Genomic DNA, 19,580 nt, shown 5'->3' with positions numbered 1-19,580 from the left:
AGACATTTTCTTTTCTCTTAAGATCAAAGAGGATAGAAACAATTTAGATAAGGATGTTTGAGTGAGTAAGGGGTATTACGAAATTTGCTCCGGCAACAATATCCCTGCTGCATATTCCACACATTAAAGGAATGACCAATTTAAACCTTAGATTTAACACTATACCCTATCTTAAACCCAACTCTAAACCTAACACAAAGCCCTATTACAACCTTAACCCTACCCCTATATATTAGACAAAATAAGGCCTGGAGCAATTTTTCGCCAGAGATAATGTTGTGTTGCCTAGTAGGGTGACCCAAATTCATATTATGCTTCCCTTTCTCAGTACATAACTATTAAAATATGTTTGTTGAATTTAGAATTATATCTAGTAAAATAAATTTATGCATTAATAGAAACAATAAATTTTCAATGCCTCAATGCCCTCTTGTCATTAAAAAAAAAATGATTTCACAAGAAATGAAATGAAAATAAAAAAGAAAGTGCTCATGTATGTCAAGTTTGAGTAAATTTTTTCTTTTCCACTTCATATCCATTAGCATATGAGGTTTAGGATCAGGGCTCCATCTTACAAAGAGTTGCGATTGATCGGATCAACAACAACGATATAGAAAGCTAGCCACATCAACATCTATAATCCATGTGTATTCAAAATGTTTTCTAGATATGACGTATAGTAATTCATTCATAGTTGTCTTGACAATTTGATAAAATGATAATAATAACAATAATAGTAATAGCTGGATTTATTAAGCAATTTTTGCCCAAGGATAAATTTCTTGCTGAATTAAGGAAAACACACTTTGGCTAGGATTCAAACCCACGACCCTCTGTTTGGAAGACGGGAGTCAGAACCACTAGACCATGACCCGCCCACACATATGCTCCTTTTTGTTTACAAAAGGAGTTCATGCAACACTTTGGTAGGAAAATTATGAGAATGATGGGTTTCTATATAGTTGAGATTGATCGAATCAATCGCAACTATGTACGGCCAGCAACGTCAACATGTATTATTCATGTTTGTTCAAAATATTTTCTAACTATGATGTATATTCATGCATTCATTGTTTTCTTGAAAATTCATGGTGCTTCTCTTTGTTTACAAAGGACATTGTGCAAATTTCCTATAGAAAAAATTATGGCACTGATGGATTTCCATAGAGTTACGATTGATTGGATCAATCGTAACTCTTTGTAATACAGGGCCCATATCTCATTTTGCATGGCCTAAGTTCTTATGGTAGCAACTGCAATTTATTGAACACCACTTTTAATCTGAGCCTAAATTGAGAAGAGCAACTAAATCTCCTATTTTAAAAATAGAATATGAACTCAAATGACTTGGTGTTTTACATTTTAACTTCAGTTTTCAATGCAAAATGGTATTTAGTTCTTCAATGTGACAAGAATACCATAGCAGTCATTAAAATTGTAAAGTACCCCCTCCCCCACAAAAAAAGGAACTTTGTCTTATTATTGTGACAGAAAGTTATAAGACATTCGATGGAAAATGCATAAAAAATTATTGAGCAATTGGAGTGGCAGCATTTGCCAAATTTTAGCTTAGATCTGTGTTGTGTCATCCACAAGGAAGTGCACTCTTTGACCTCCATCCTACCCACAATGCCCTGAAGCCTTGCAACCTACTCTTACATGCATACATTCACCCATATTTGCCGACATTGCGACATCTCTCATCAGGATGAAGAAGTTGTTGTCCTGCGGGCAACTTCAGGTCAAAGAGCCATAGCGGGCTGCTCATTAAGCAGATTAGCTGCGCTTTGCCGACCGCATTATTTCCACTGCTGGATATCTCACCTTCATTGGTGCGTGCCACGGCGCAGACCAAAACCGGACCAGTTCTCAAGGTGATGGTGGTTTTTACAGGGGGGGAATGATTGACTGACCACACGTCATCAGCCCACTCCAGTGTGACATTGCTAGATGGAGTTTAGTCAAACTAATTATGTGGCGTAAATTGGTGTAAAATGTCCAGCCAGCATGGCTGAAGCTTAAGATAGAGTCCTGTTTAAGCTCATGAATTTCTGATGGGGAGAACTGTCTCAGTTTGTGAAACCACAGCCAAATGGACTTAAAGGGAAAGTCCAATTGAAGATCAAATCATTTTTATGAAGGAGAAAAAAAAGATTGATATGTAGCAATACAGTAGCATAACTTATTTTGCTCTTGCAAAGTTCATTTCATCTACACTGATCCTGAGATAGCTTCATTGGTTACTTTTAATTCAAAGAATTGAATTCAAATTTTGTTAAATAATATATTTATTAGTTGATCAAGCTCCACATTTGACATAACATAACTAGTCAAGCTTTAATCCAATCACACAGTCAAAGCCTGCAACGTTTCACATCAATTATTGTTCCAGATACACACACACACTTTGGCCTTTGATTCTGGCATGAGGGAGAAGTGAATAAATTGTATTTTGTAAAAAAAAAAAGCAGGAACTTCATAATTTGAAATGATGATCACATGCTGTGATCACTTATTGAATGATTGACAAGTAAGATTTCATTCCTTTATAGAGAAACCGGTGCCTTCATTTCATATTCAGCAATGATTGACTATCATAAATATTTAATGAATGTATAGAGATCTCATGAATAGCTAACAAATAGAAATAAAGAGACCAGATTATCAACCTAATCTACTCCTGGGATTAGAGTACAAAATGTTTTGATAGAGCATTTTGGTTTTGATTTCAGTTTTGTTTTAATTTAAGTAGTTGCGTTACTTCACAAAATCATTGTATATTTAATGAGTTGTTTCGAATTTCAACTGATACTCTTTTCGCGATAAAAAGTGTTATATATGATTCTCTGTTTATTCTTGTCATTTTATGTTTGTTTGTAGTTTACATTGAAATTGATCTGAATTTAAATTAATTTTAAATGTAAATGGATGTAGGCTTTTGGAGTAATTCTAAACCAATTTAATTCATAATCATGGATATTGAGCAATTAGGTCATTGAGTGTGCTATAATGGAGATACATTTAAAATCTTTTTATCTTATAGATAAGCATCATCTTTAATGGGGTGTTTCAAGGAACTTTTGACCAATTGCTAATCTTTTTGGAGTTCTCAAATCAATCATGCTTTACAGTTAATTGCATATTTTCAATTGAATGTTGATATGGTCTGCTTCCAACAAAAAGTGATAGCTGATTCGCTATAGCTGAAATTGATCCATCAGTTGTAAAATTACAACAGAAATCGATTGCAAAAATATGTTCTTGTAACTCCCCTTCAAAATCTTAAACAAATGACTTGTAATCATCTTTGCCTATTAAAGAGGATATAGTTCATCCATATATTGCTGTATTTATCATATCAGTAGCTTGTCATACAAGTGAACATCTCCACTCAGGCACTCACTCAAACCAACTTTCTACGAAGCATCCCCAACTCGCAGAATATCAGCCATTCTTTGGCTAAAAACGCCCCTGACATTTATTACCCACAAATATCTTAACACCTATTCATCTAAAAGATCCAGCGCAGGTTTTTCATATCGATTCCATACCCTCCGCATTCCAGGGTTTGGGCTGCCTTGATTATCATTCCTCCCCGGCTCTTTTTTATAGACTCCCTCCATAAACTGAATGGCGACAGGAGAGCCAAGGGTTGCCGAGCTCCGACTCTTCGTAATTTCTCTAGGTTGTAGACAACGAACTGTCATTTCCCCCTCATCATCTTTCTTTTCATTTTTGTTCTTCCTCCGCCTGGTGGAATTCTACTGGTTCCATCCACCTGAGCCCCCATTTCAAGATAGTTTCTAAAAATAAACACCAATACGTTATCAACACAATGTCAATAGTCTGAGGGAAATTTCAATCACTTGTCTCTGTCTAATGCAGATGATGTAGCTCTCTCTCATTTTTTTCATTGTCCTGTCTTTTTCCAACCCTCTTGATATCTCCTTGTCTCTATTCACATTCAAAATTCAGCAGCAACAAATCTCTTCACATTAAAATGTGAAGTAATCACTACAAAATCTACATCCGCTTTCTATCCTTCCTGCATTATACTTTTTAAACTTTTGGTCTGTGCGTATTAATGTTTGTTCTAGATTTTCCCTCCTATTTTAGTGATTTCGTACCATTCTATTTGCCTTCTCATAATGTTAGATCAAATTCAGATTATTATTATTATTCATTGTTCCTCTTGCCCATTTCATAACGACTTACAACTAACTTGGCAATTATTGCAAATACCATTGAATCCTTGATTGTGATTGGCTACCTAGCTACTAACTCTTTATGAAAGAGGCCCCTGATGTACAAAGAGATGCAATTGAACGTCCTAAAATGCATGCTTCTGAATGGAAAGTGAGCTAAGAAGCATTTGATTTTTTAGAAACATTTGATTCCACATTTTTTTGCACCACCCCCTGTTCTCATATCAGTTTTATTGTGATCAACAGTGAAAAATAAGATATATTTATGTAGATATTTTGTTATCATTCACTTCTAGAAATATAATTGCATTACATGTTAAAATTCTCTGTTTCTTTGTTGCTTTTGTATATTTTTTCTTGCTTTATTAATTTTTTTCCTTTTGTGTTATATCATTTAGGATGTGATGGGGAAGTCAGATCCATTCTTGGAATTCTATAAAGCCGGTCATAGTCCAGATGAATGGCATAAAGTCCATGTTACAGAGGTGAGTTTATCTATCATTCTTAACATTGTCGTAAAGATGGGGGGTGCTTGGGTCCATGGCACAACACCCCCTCCCCCAAAAAAAGAGAGAGAGAGAGAGAAACTTTTACGACCATGGAAACAAAGGAAACAAAAGAGTAATGTGAAGGAAAATGGTGAAATGTGATATTGTTTTCTAAATGTATTATCAAAATCAATCACACAATTAGCTTTGCTTGCCCACTTGTGAATTTATGGAAAATTTTGCCCCCATACACCTTGCTTGGCGCCCTCATATTTGTTGGCTCATTTTGACACACTATGAAAATGAAAGGTTATCGGGATTCCTGCTTATGTATTTGCAATATAATTTTTTTTTTTTGCTTTTTTTTGCAGTGGCAAACTATATATGCAAAATATAAGCAGGGCATAATGGTTCATTAGATTTCATATTACACGTATTCAACTGAGCTTTATACTTACATTTATTAATCTGACATAGGACATAATAATGAAGAAACTGAATTTTGATTGAAAATCTTTTTTCACACTCTTCTCTTTCCAAAAATTTTCCATTTTCATCTAATAAATCGTTGATAAATATAATATAATTCTTAACCCAGCAACAATACATGAGAAATAAAATCAGTAGAACAATTTAAAGGAGAATGAAACCCTTGAAACCAGCTGAATCCATATCAAAGAGAAAAATCAAAGAAACATATTGTTGAAAGTTTGAGGAAGATTGAATGAATAATAAGAAAGTTATGAGAATTTGAATATTGAGATCACTAGTGCCATGTAGATCCTCCCATCGGCAATGCGACCAAGATCTGTGATATCACACACGTACAACTCCCTCATTACTTTAGTACTTATTTCACTTATATTCTCACTTTTATAGAGTCTATCACAAGGTGAGGTGTTCTCTTTATGAGATGACAAGTACAGAGGTTTCACAACATTATATCATTGATGAATCATTTGTCATATGATTAGAATGAGCAAAAAGAGATGTTTTGGGGTATATTTTCAGTGTCCAAATGGGAGAGTTGTACGTGTGTGACATCACAGATCTTGGTCGCATTGCCAATGGGAGGATCTCCATAGCATTAGTGATCTCGACATTCAAATGCTCACAACTCTCTTATTGCTAGTCCTATTTTACTCAAACTTTTGTTGATCTTATTCTTTGATTTTTCTGCTTTCACAAAAGCTAACTTGCTCCAAGAGTTTCATTCTCCTTTAACATAATTGTTAGTTAAAGGGGAATCCAACCCAAATAAAAACTTGTTTTTATTAGAAAAAGAAAAATCAGACAAGTTGATAGGTGAAAGTTTGACCAATATTGGACAAACAACAAGAAAGTTATGAATTTTTAAAAGTTGTAAATATTGGTAATCACTATACCCATGGAGACTTCAAATTGGCCGCATATGGGATGTCATAGTGATGTAAGGCAAGGACTACTCTTCCATGTACTCCAATACATGTTATGGCTGAAATGTCATTTTTCCCAAAAGTTTTATTTCAAATTATATTTTTCTTTCATGAGGACATAAAACAATATACTACCTGGATTATATTTAGATTACTGCCCCAGGGGAATGGGTACTTAGGAGAAAACCACAAATCCCTGATAATAAAGTACATGGCCTATGGGAAAGTTGTCCTTGCCCCTTGTCATAATTCACTTACCCAGTTGCCAATTTGAAATCTACATACTATTAGTGATCTCAATTTTAAAGCAGCTATAACTTTCTTATTGCTTGTCCGATTTCTTTCAAACTTTCGCCATTCTGTTTAATTTATTTTTCACCTTCCCAACACAACATTTTATGGCCAAGGCTGGATTCCCCTTTAAGTCAAACCATGAACAGAAAATCAGTCAACTGAAAGTATTATGTTTCTCTCTTTGTTACACTAAGTACGATCTTATGTGCCGCGATCGAAACCCCCATTTTCAACCTAAATTTCTGTTCAAGAGCATCACTAATTAAGAAAGCCATAGAAATTCCTATTTTTTCCGTTTCGGGGAACCCTGATATTAGTGGTTCCTCGTTCCATCATCACAAACTACTCAGCCGGTTGCAGCACAGGGAGCTTTGGTGGCCCGGTCCCGATCGAGCGTGCCGTGCCAGACCACCAAAGCTCCCTGTGCCACGCTTCGATATGAGCACTTAGTTTGCAGCTAGCTAGCGCTAGCCTGACCAAAAGAATTGTTTTGGGCATGACACGTGCGTCTCTTTGTGTGTCTGTATGGTGACATAAATCCTGTAAAAAATTACTTTTGGAGGCCCCCATTATCTGATATGGTCCGTTCCAGAGCATTGCATTTAATCAATCATTGATCCTAGATAAGTTGCTCAGATCCCCACTTTAACACCAAGGTTACGTTCCAGGGCCCCCTATTTTCAACTTTGGTGTACCAAAAAGGTATTATGTTATAATTTGAGTGCCCCCCTTCCCCCAAATATGGCATATCATCTGAGGCTTTTATTGAATTCTGTCTTCTTAAAAATCTAAGCTCTACTTTTCTAGGATCAGGTTAGCTATATTAGAATCTACAATAATTCTGTCACCTCCTGTGTTGCTCAATTTCCATCTCACCCTCTGTATCTTTGTAGAGGTGTTGTGGCTCAGTCGATAAGTCTCCGGACTTTGAACCACAAGGTCCAGGGTTCAAATCTTACGGCAGCACTCGCGTCCTTTGGCAAGGCGTTTATCTGCATTTGCCACTCTCCACCCAGGTGTAGTAAATGGGTACGCGGTATGAAGGAATTCCTTGAATGCTCGAGAGTCCGATCAGGATAGCCATGCTAAAGCCGGGGTGTAATAGAATGCAGCGCTTAGAAACATTTGTATTAAGCGCTATAAACATGTTGCATATATTTTTATTATTTGTCTCTCTCTTTCTCTATTTTTTCTCAATCACTATCTCTGATTGAATATATTACCCTGATATTAATAATAATAATGATATTAATAGCTATTTTTTTATATAGCGCTTTTCCCATAATGGCCCAAAGCACTTTACAGCATATTATTACCCCGGTCATCGGATCCTTGCATGCCCGCATACAATGTATGCACCTTCTCCACTCCCTGGGGAGCATTCCAACAAGAGTTCCAAGACTCAATTGCTAGGCATGCTACATAGGCTTTCGCATCCTACTGGGTACCCATTAAGTACCTTGGTTGAGAGTGGCAAAGTGTGGATTAACGTCTTGCCAAAGGATGCTAGAACGCGGTGGGATTCAAACACATGACCCTCTGTTTTCAAGGCGAGAGTCAAAACCACTACACCATGGTTCTTCAATAGATATTCCAGACAATATGAGACATTCTGCATTAGTTCTCAAATAATTTTTCATCAGTGTCTTTTAGAATATTTGTCATTCTCTCTCCAGTTACAATAAAAACTCATCTCAAACTTTCCAGTGTGCAGGGGCAGGAAAATTTCAAGGGAAGGGGATTAATGCAAATTATCTTGTTTTATCAGAGAGAGAAAACGCGTTAAAATTATGCAACTCGACCGACGATAGTACTTTTTGACCCAGATTTGCATTCAGTTGAAGAAAGGGAAAGTGTGTTTGAGCGTAAGTCAATACTCGCAATGTTTACAAAGTATTTGAGCTGCCTCGCAAAGTGCAGTGCATCATGGGATATGCTGAAATGCCACTTGGTCTTGGACCACTTTGTCTAATGCTCATTTGGTCTTGTTTGTACTTTTGCAACCAGTTCGTCAAAAGACCATTTGTGACCAGCCACCCCACAATAAGTTGCCAGGGAATGTTCTATTTTGTGTAAATAGCCATGTTAGTAATTTTGTCTTTAAAAAAAGTAAAAGTGAGGAAAATGAAAGAGTAATTCTTCCTCATACTATCAAATTTGAATCTAAAAAGTTTTGTAAAAAACAAGATACAAGGGTTTCTTGATTGACTGCGCTATATAAATATTTATTATTATTTTAGTTATTGTTGTTGTTGCTATTGTTGCCGTCGTTGGTGTTATCATCATCTTATTATTGCTATTGTTATCCTTGCAGGTCATCAAGAACACATTAAAGCCTACATGGAAGCCTTTCAAGATAGACCTCAAAAAGATCTGCAATGGGGATTATGACAAGAGAATTAAGGTAATCCACCGGAAATCAGGTTTTAGCTGATCGTTGTTTTACGTTATTCATGATTTTTCTTCTGCATATTGACAACAAATTCTGTAGTGATATTAAATTTGTATTTTTCAAGATGTTTTATCCTGTATTTTTTGGTATATTTTTGTATTAATTTCCATTGTGGCGGTACCTAAGTATGAAAAAAAAAATTGTAATGCATTTGATAAATTATGAAATTTAATTCTTTTATTTGAAATTCATTAAAATGATGTGAAAACACGAAAGAAATCCCTTCCCATTTCGTTGAATCTTGATGATGTATAAAAAGCAAAATTGGGCTCATTTGTGAAGTGGAAAAAGACAGAACATGACGCAGTTGCTCCAAAACCCATCTAATGCTTTTTCTTTCCAATATCCGACCTGGTTTAGCTATGCGCAAGAGAGAGGCAGTGTTCCAAAGATATATCATCATGTAAGCATGATAATGATGATAACTGGTAGAAAGAACAGAGCAGAGGAAGAAGGAGAAAAAAAACTATCCCGAAGCCCCCTCCAGGGATTTGTCGCAAATTATGAAGATAAATGAAGCACAAGAAAATCTTTTCCCAATCTCTCTCAATTTCTTGTTTTCTCTCTCCATCTCTTCTTCCTCGACCCACGTTTCTCCATCTCTCTTAATCTTTTTCTTTCTATCTCCATGTCTTTCCTCCTCTCCCCACCTTTGTCTATCTCTCTCCACCTCTTACCTCCTCTCCCTCACCTATCTCTGTCTTTCTCATTTTCCCCCATTTCTCTCCATGCCTCTTTTTCCTTCTCTCCCCTGCATGTCTCCATCTCAATCTTTGTCTATCTCTCCCCATCTCTTTCCTCCTCTCCCCACCTATCTCCATCTTTCTCATTTTTTCCCATTTCTTCATCTTTTTCCTCCTCTCCCTCACATGTCTCCATCTCAATCTTTGTATATCTCTCCCCATCTCTTTCCTCCTCTCCCCACCTATCTCCATCTTTCTCATTTTTTCCCATTTCTTCATCTTTTTCCTCCTCTCCCTCACATGTCTCCATCTCAATCTTTGTATATCTCTCTCCATCTCTTTCCTCGTATCCCCATCTATCTCCACCTTTCTCATTTTTTTTTAAATTTCTCTCCACCTCATTCGTCCTCTTACCACCTCTCTCCATCTTTTTTCATTTTCTCTTTTTTTTTCTTTCTCTCTCTTTCTAGTTTCATTTACAATATTCTGCTTTCTTTCACTGTTGTCTTCATCTGAGTCACTCATACACACATACGCACTCATCGGTTTGGACACCAACTCCCAGGGTTCAGTAGTATTACATTGACGTCATAGAACACCTTGGGTTATTGCAACGAGGATGTCTTGGAGAGGGGGGGGGGGTGGCCTGTCAGTTCGAGTGACGTTCTCCCATAAAGCACAGCTGTAATATTAACAGAGCGGCAGTGTGCCTAAAAACTGACCATTGGACTTGGTTGGTAGGGGGATTTGTCTTCTGACTTTTCTGTATTTTTAGTTGATTTTAAAGCTGAATGACGAATTATTGTATATAGGAACTCAGATTAATCTTCTGATTAGGGGGTGAAACTCTTGTTCGTTCAAAAGAATATCAATGATTGAGCAGTTGCACGATTGGTGCCCATGCATAATGTTTACCTCGTTGAACCCCTCAACAAAAGTTTTGCAACTCATGTTTAAGTGGTAATTAATTTTTCACTGCTCCATCATCGTATATGAATGGTTTAATGAGAAAATGTGATTATTGCTCTTTCCAATAATGTGTGATTTATTATGCTATTGCAATCAAATAATGTTTAGTGCTGATAGATATGCAGCTATAGTGCCATTTCAATTTTCTCTCAATAGCTTAGAAACCATGAAATTGAATGGTGAATTCGAGCTGAACAATACAAATGTAATTGTTGCTCATAGTGTTGGTGTTCATCTGAACCGTTGGATTAGTCAATTTTGGTCAAAAAATCATTTTGAGATTTTTGTAGAGAATGAAAGTACAGTTCCTATTCTATTCATTATTAAACTTCTAGGCAGCAATCTATTTTAGTTTCTGAGATATGTGGGGATTTTCACGGCGATGTCATACAAATTGTTGATAAAATGAGCAAATCCCATTGGAAACATGTAGCAAAGCAAACAACAGCTGCGCGCACTTAATATGCAAATGTGTGGCCAACTTCTCACATGAAAGAATGGGCATTGAAATTGCGATCAGGGTTGTTGTATCCCCTATGGCGTTTTTGTACAGGGGAACTATCTAAACCGCTCAAACCAAAATTACAAACATGTAGCTATTTGGCAATATTTTCTCTGATTCTTGGTTTTGTGTAAAAAAAAGATACCAATGTCAAGCAATTGTCTTGGTCTTTCAAATCATATATTTTTCTAGCAATGAATATGTTATAAGGCTGGGGAGCAAAGTGTGGAAATTATATATTACACTTTGAAGTTGATTTTCTCTGAAATGGGTTTACTCTGTCGTATGTGTGATACAATGGTTCGGATGACCGCCAACGCTAAGGATGTTGTTGGAATTTTCCAAGGGAAAAAAAAAATAAAATGGACCAAAGTGATTAACTGAACAGTATCAAGAGAAATTAGTTTATTTTCTTGTTGTTGTTGTTTTGGGAATCTTCTTTTACCATCACTACTCACATTCTTTTTCTCAGCAGTATCATTGGGCTTGAAGGTAAGTATGATTAATCTATTGACTACTGAATTCTGTAATTGCAATAGGTTTAGTACAGTGATTACATGATTCCAGTACGCAATGGGTTAAAATTATGAAATTATTCATTAAGGATTCTTTTATTCATTTCCATGTTCAGCATTAACTTTTGCAGGTTTTTTTCCCTTTTGTAGTCATGTATCAGATTTGTTCAGAAATCCAAACAATTCTTATAGTATGTTATTATGTTTGTTTGTATGAACTTGTAATGAAAAGCAAAAAAATACAAGGTTTTTGTCTCACCTGCATAGCAGAGTGAGACTATAGGCGCCGCTTTTCCGACGGCGGCGGCGGCGTCAACACCAAATCTTAACCTGAGGTTAAGTTTTTGAAATGACAGCATAACTTAGAAAGTATATGGACCTAGTTCATGAAACTTGGCCATAAGGTTAATCAAGTATTACTGAACATCCTGCCTGAGTTTCATGTCACATGACCAAGGTCAAAGGTCATTTAGGGTCAATGAACTTAGACCATGTTGGGGGAATCAACATCAAAATCTTAACCTAAGGTTAAGTTTTTGAAATGTCATCATAACTTAGAAAATATATGGACCTAGTTCATGAAACTTATACATAAGGTTAATCAAGTATCACTGAACATCCTGCTTGAGTTTCACATCACATGACCAAGGTCAAAGGTCATTTAGGGTCAATGAACTTTGGCCGAATTGGGGGTATCTGTTGAATTACCATCATAACTTTGAAAGTTTATGGATCTGATTCATGAAACTTGGACATAATAGTAATCAAGTATTACTGAACATCCTGTGCAAGTTTCAGGTCACATGATCAAGGTCAAAGGTCATTTAGGGTCAATGAACTTTGGCCAAATTGGGGTATTTGTTGAATTACAGCCATAAATTTGAAAGTGTGTTGGTCTAGTTCATAAAACTTGGACATTAATAGTTATCAAGTATCACTGAACATCCTGTGCGAGTTTCAGGTCACATGATCAAGGTCAAAGGTCATGTAAGGTCAAAGAACTTTGGCCACGTTGGGGGTATTTGTTGAATTGCCATCATATCTCTATAAGTGTATTGGTCTAGTTCATAAAACGTGGAAATAAGAGTAACCAAGTATCACTGAACGTCTTGTGCGAGTTATAGTAGTTTTCAAAATCAGCACTGCTGCTATATTGAATCGCGTGATGCAGGTGAGACGGCCAGAGGCATTCCACTTGTTCTAGCATAATCATTCATATCTCTAACCTGGTCCTCGATCTTTCTGAAATTGAGGTTATATGATAAATTTGAGTTTTGTTTTATAAACTAACAATCTACTTTGCTAACAGGGTAAACAATGTTTGTTATGGTAAATCGTATTTTCATTTATAACATATATGTTAAAATAATGTATTGCAATACCCATATGATATCATAATTTAAGGCTAAGTGACTGATCAATTTGAATATGCTCTGCGGTTACCTTACAAACAAAAATCATGGAAATTATATTTGTTACTGTTGGCAGAATTCCCAGTGGTGATATTTCCTAACATATATGGATTTGCAAAGAAAAGATCAAATAATACAAAATCAAATGGAAAATAATTATAAACCATCTCCACCCCAAGGATGAATTTGCTAACCACAACCCCACCCCGTTCACAGATAGCTTGCTACGATTACGACTTTGACGGGCGGCACGACATGATTGGCTCATGCGAGACCACGGTACGACAAATGGTTCACAGCGACAAGAAAGAGGTAGTCCCACCCACCTTGTTCGGAATGGAATCCATCGGTGTGCTGTGGCATGCCCATCTGATTTTCATTTGATTTTGATTTAGATCTCGATATCCGTGTTTGATTGATTGATTTATTTTTATTCTTCCATTATAGCATTGCTGCATACACACACACTCATGTTCACACCCTTTTGACCCCACCCCCACTTCACCACCATCAAGACCCCACCCCCATCACACCAGAGTGGCCGTTCAACACCTCACCACCTCATCCTTCAAATTTTCAATCATTTTTTTTATGTCATCTTGTCAGAGTTTGAAGAAATTGATAAATGTTTCACAGAATCGAAATGTTTTGGAAATATGAGTACATGCTAGCTCGTTCATATCTTATACAACAGTGTTGCTAATGAAAAGTTGTGAATTTTGTTTTTGATATGCCACACTATTTTGTTACTAACATTTTTTTTCAATGTACACTCAGCAAAGAAGAAGAAAATATGTGCTCCTAATTTTATATTTCAATAGCATGAAGGATTTGCATATTAGATGAAGGAGGTGATAATACTTTACCTAAGAAATGAGTGAAAGTTCTGAAATTTTCCTTAATTGGTACATATTTCTATCAAATTGGCCTTTAACTTGACTCAACAAGCTAAAAATCTTCCATTATAATGATGAATTGCCTTTATTTCTTTGAGAAACTCTTTTTAATTGACTCGTCAATAAATTGTGAATAATATAATTTCAACTGCATATCATCACTTAGTTAATGATTCAAATTTAGTTTAATATGTGAATACTGAGTTTGTGTAAAATATTAACTGTAATATTTTAAATTATGAATAGTACCTATTTTCCTTTTCTTTTTCGCTGTGTGTATTTTGTCACTAGCACATGTAACTAACAAGTGCAACAGCTGTTGACTAAGATTTGAATGTAGCTTTATACTTGTACAATAAATGAAGTAATTACTTTTATTACTCTTTTTTATGTGATGAAATTTGATAAAAATTCACCAAAAGTCTTGAAATACACCAGCAATGCATTTTGCTGTTTTCACAACCTTCATAGATATGTTGGGAAGTTTCTCTTCATTTTATTTTAAGGGCAAGTTTTATGAAAGTTACTTGTTGCTTATTATTTTCTACTTGACTTTATATTGAATTCATAGAACATTCCATGGAGTATGAGGCACAAACTCTGGCAATTGACATTTGACCCCCAACCCCCTTCCATAAACTACAACATGAGTTTCAACATGATAGACTAACAACTTGTTGTTGCCATGAATTTTAATGTTGTTCACTAGTTTTTAGTTGTTTGTTGTTTTCGCCATTGATTTTTCTTCTTTCTTTTACCAAACAGGTCATGTGTTTCGATCATGACGAGGGTAGTGCAAACGATTTGATAGGGGAATTCTACACATCCGCAAGACAATTTATTGAAAACGGCAAACGTGAGGTACAAAGGAACATATTTTTCCAGACAAAAAATATTCCAATAACTTTTCCAATTAGTCTTTTCCATAACAGTCATGTGAGACTCACTTTATTTTCTACTTCCTTGAAAATCTTCTTATCCATACTATTTAGCACAAATATTTTATAAATTTCTATTTCTTCTGAAATCTCAGCAGCTTTTTAACGCATTCATATCAAAACTTGCCTTCATCTTATTATATTTCCAAAATTAATCCTTGTCTTCATCTGTATACCTTATTTCAAAATTAATCCTCCTTTTAGATTTTTTTCAACAACAAAGTGCATAATCTTTCCTATTATTGATTTCTCTGTTCTTGAGAACATTTATATATCACCAACCTGTTTTTCCTGTAATCTTTTGTCATGATATGAGAAATTCTATATGTTCCTTTACAATTGTCCGTAATAAGAAGCTTTCTCTTTGAAAAAAATAATAGATTATCTTCAGTTGATTTGTAATTAAATATTTATTCTAAAAATCTGACATTTTCTGATATTTCTCTCTCCTTTTCTCAAGTGAGTAAATGTCACAGCAGTCATTATTTTCAGCATGTGATGTTTCTGTTTCTTTAAACACACTACATTTTTCTTTAACAGCACTTCATATATAAGCAGTATTGCTCTTATTGTCACTTACTAACATGCACTCTATATCATCTGTATCCGCAATGCACAACCTGTTTGATACTGTTACTCACCATGATATTTTGAGCGTGTTTTGATATCACTTAAATGCAATACTAACTTCTAACACATCCAGTGTGTTTCATTAAACTGTTTCAAACCAAAAAATCCACCATGATGGGTTAGAAACTGTTAATGAATCATTCTTTGCTAGTCTCTGACCATAAATATTGAAAGGAAAAATATATTGAGCATTTGAATGAATGGGGTATCACAATTCTCCAGTAGTGAGTTTTCAAACTTATTAAATCAGTGGAGTACCAAGACTCTGTCTTACAAAGAGTTGTGATTGATCTTATATAGCTCAACTATGGAAATCCATCAATGTCATTATTCTTAATACAGAAAGTGTACACCCCCTTTGTAAAACAAGGAGCATACTGGATATGTCAAGACAATGATGCATGCAAAAGACATGTGCATTCTAAATGTTGGGGTCATTGGCTTTCCATAGTTGCAATTGATTGGATCAATTACAACTCTTTGTAAGAGGGGGGCAGATTATGCCAAAGATTCCTGTGACTAGAAACTATACACCAACGTAAATCACTTTACAATGAAGCTTGAGATAGACTGCCGTGTAAATGATACTCGTTTAATTGTTTGTTTCTTGTTAAATTTTTGTTTTATGTGCAGTCTGCCTATCGTATTAACATTCACTATTACAAGTCATCTCAAACTTTGAGTTGCAAGCTAATCTGGTCGAGGCTCAAAGTCTTTGATGTGAAGTATTCTTCAACTTTTCTCTTGTGAAATTATTTTTTGTAACCTTTCAGGGCTCATAGATTACTGTCTGATTGATTTTTCCCCCGCTTTAAACAACAGCAAATTAAGTTGATATTAAAGCAATGCATCTAGTTCTAGAATGAGAGTTTAACCTTTATCGCTGGAAGATTGAACTGTATTGTATCATTGTTCAAGATTTTTCAAGAAAACAGCTGTACCCTCATATTTTACACACCAAAGGATGGTTTCCCCTCCAATTTTCTTCCTGGATCCCTAGATTGAGAGGGTAGAGAGGAGAGAGTTCTCCATGATTATTCTGATTGGAAGATACAAGGTAACTTCTCTTGTCCATGGTCTGAAATTAAGTTTTGGCCTTTCTTTTTTAAAGATTTAATGGTATTGCATCCCTGGTCAGGACTTTTCAAGAAAACAGCTGTGCCACATTGATTACATACCCAAGGTTGGTTTCCCCTCCAAGTTTTATTCCTGAATCCCTAAACCGATAGGGTAGATAGGAGAGTTTTTCATGACCATTCATATTGGAAGATACATGTACTAGGGGAATTCTCTGGTGTGAGGGGAATTGCCTTTTCTCATCACAGAGACCAATGTGATCTTATGCAGAGTAACTTTATCTTGCAGATGTACTTTTTGATTGAAGCACCTGCTCCTTTCCAACCGTATATTTCAGAGAATGCTTCAGGAAATGCCTTGTCAGTGATTTTTCAATGGGAAAAAGTTTAAGTTAGTGAAATGCTTGTATGTGATTGGCTGAGACCAAAATTGACAGTTAAACTTGCTGGCAAGATGATTCATGAAAACCACCTCTGCTCTAATCAAGCAATTAGAAGAGCAATCAATGAATGCAGGGAGATAGGGGTTAACATCCATGGTCTTATTGGGTAGGCTTGTATGGACGGAAAACATCATTTACTGATAGGTTGTTCCATCCTATTAATGAGTAAAAAAATAAATGAATAACTAACTATAAATTGAATGAATGAATAAATTAATGAATAAGTAAACAAAAGACAAGGATATTGGAAGAAAAGAGGTGTTGAAGGCAGTTTCATGTAGCAAATTTGTCAGTGATTCATAATCATTATCACTCTTCCAACTAGGCAGTCATTCATACATCCAGATATTTTCTATTAAAAAAAAATCTTGTTTCAAGCTGCTAGGTTATACTTGTTGATCACTTGAGTAAACCTGTAGCCCACTTGTTTGGGATATAGAATTCAGTGATGAAGTGGTGGTTAACACCATTTCATTCCGAACCCTAATGGCAAGGTTACAGCATTAAAACAGGAGCAAGAATATACAAGTAGATAATTAATAACCTGATTGATATACGAAGAGACTTACAGAGACCAGCAATCGATAGATGGTTCGAAGATTTCATTATTAAAGGTGATGTTATGATTGGGCTGCGCTGCAACCAATCCAATAGTCTCTGGTCAAAGTGGCCTTGAAATTTCACCTTATTGCACATCATTTCCTGACTCAGCAAGTATGGTATCTGCAATTAGTGTGTGGCCCACTCATTGACTCTCCTGTTTGCTCTCGTTTCAAAGTGAAAAGCTGTTCAATTCCATCAGTGGTGCTGATACAACTTCTGTGACACATTCATTTGGCAGAAATATTGTTATACACATATGTGCATATAAACAATCTTTTGCAGATAATCATGTCGCAAAACCTAAAGTTGGCTCTTGCCAGGGAATGCAGAACAATAAATCACTATAACATGGTAATTTGTCATGTTTTTTTATACAATTACTGAAAAAAGTGGGGTCGGCTGAAGCGCCCTCAGTGCATACCCTTTCCCCACATGGTTACATGGCCTCTGAGTAGAGTAGAGTTTATGATACCCTACCCCACCTTGAATGAAAAGAAATATCTGGAAAATTACGACAATCCCCATCTAAGGGGTTTCAAGTTCCTTCCTTATTCACTAGTATAATAATCTTTCCCGTACTTTTCCCACTGAATCCTCCTCTTGTGTTAATATCATAATAGCACATTTGACTGGGCTCAAATTACCCTCTGAAAGTTTAATACCAATTCATTTTTGCCCCATTGACAGTTATGAACAGCAAGTCAAAGTAACAAACAGTTTTCAGGGAGATGCAATGGATTATGATAGATGTAATGATTGAAATTGATCCCCTTTGGGGGTAATGCCTATCATTCTCAAAGATTGGAATTATGAATATACTTTATAGATATAAGTACTCTTATTGGAGCTACCCATTAATTCAGGTATAACTACACTTATTCCCAAAGGATTGATTCATATTTCAAATAAATTTAGTTCAGTGATTGCATTTCTTTAGCCAGAAATAATTGTAATACTTTTTTCTTCAAATAACTTTGTCTTTGATGGAAAGTAAAATCTCTCCACAACTATATACTCCACAGTTTAATCCTTATAAATGTCGCTCTAATCAAGATCCAATATCATGAAGTCTGATTAATCATACAGTACGTTCTACCAATGATTTCATTGATCACTGGGTGTAATAAGTCATAGAAATCATCTTAATCACTTATCTTGGGGAAACTGGCCGAGAAAGGAAAAACAGAAGCAAACTTTTGGCTGCAGATGCCCTTTTCCACACCCCCGCACACATACATGTATATTGGTTTTGGCCATCGTCATTGGTGTACCATACCCATGATGCATCAGCATTCTGTTGACTTGTACTACCACTTTCAATTTAGCAAGGGATGCGTTCATTAACGAACATGAATTCTATACAGTCATCAGAAGATAGGTCAATTATGAAGATGAGCGAGAGAGGGGGGAAGAGAGAGAATGAGAGAAGAGAAAGAAAGGGAGATGGGAAGAGATGTAGATTGGCCCTTTTTTTTTTTTCTCCTTAAATTCTTGTCCATATAGGTTCAGGGGGTCAACTTTGACAAAATTATGAGCATAAACATCATTTTAAAGTTTGCGACCCACTAGGTTGATCTGCATGTTAGACTTTATGTATGTGGTACATATACATTTGTATAATCTAGTAATGAATGGGAATGACATGCAATTTGGAGGGGGGGTACCAAAAATGAATTAAGTGTTAACAATCCTCAAAGCGGAGTATTTTGTGGACAGTCCTGGTCTCATGTTTTAAACTAACTCATCAAGTGGATGATGTCACAGTTTTGTGCAGCTAGAAGATAAAAACAAGGTCTCTTTCCTCGTACATATGAAAGTTTCAGATGCTCTTACAAAGGATTTTCATTCAATATCTGAACCACAGCCACACCAACAAACCGACTCCAGCTCGACAGAATCTGTAACTTTATTTCCAGTGACATAACATCGATCGGTCTGGACTTGGATGTCATTGGTGTAACTGTAGCAGCAGCTTCTCCTTAATCTTTGGCATCCTTGCATCCACAGTATTCTCATGTGATTGTTGTTGATGGCGGGGAGAGCGGCCAGCCCTCCGATT

At 35.9% G+C, this 19,580-nt stretch overlaps 1 protein-coding gene across 1 annotated transcript in view; it reads left to right on the top strand.

Annotated features, from left to right (window-relative positions):
* LOC129255117 (copine-2-like) overlaps positions 1-19,580 on the top strand; it is a 45,834-nt gene that overhangs the window by 10,357 nt on the left and 15,897 nt on the right. The window contains exons 3-5 of the mRNA XM_054893671.2: positions 4,604-4,690; positions 8,717-8,806; positions 14,597-14,692. Of these exons, the coding sequence (XP_054749646.2) occupies positions 4,610-4,690; positions 8,717-8,806; positions 14,597-14,692 (267 nt within the window). The 5' untranslated portion in view covers positions 4,604-4,609. The remainder of the gene's footprint in view (positions 1-4,603; positions 4,691-8,716; positions 8,807-14,596; positions 14,693-19,580) is intronic.

Source organism: Lytechinus pictus, chromosome 2 (assembly GCF_037042905.1).
Source record: "Lytechinus pictus isolate F3 Inbred chromosome 2, Lp3.0, whole genome shotgun sequence".
NCBI lineage: Eukaryota > Metazoa > Echinodermata > Echinoidea > Temnopleuroida > Toxopneustidae > Lytechinus > Lytechinus pictus.
This window is presented reverse-complemented; position numbering and strand designations above follow the sequence as displayed.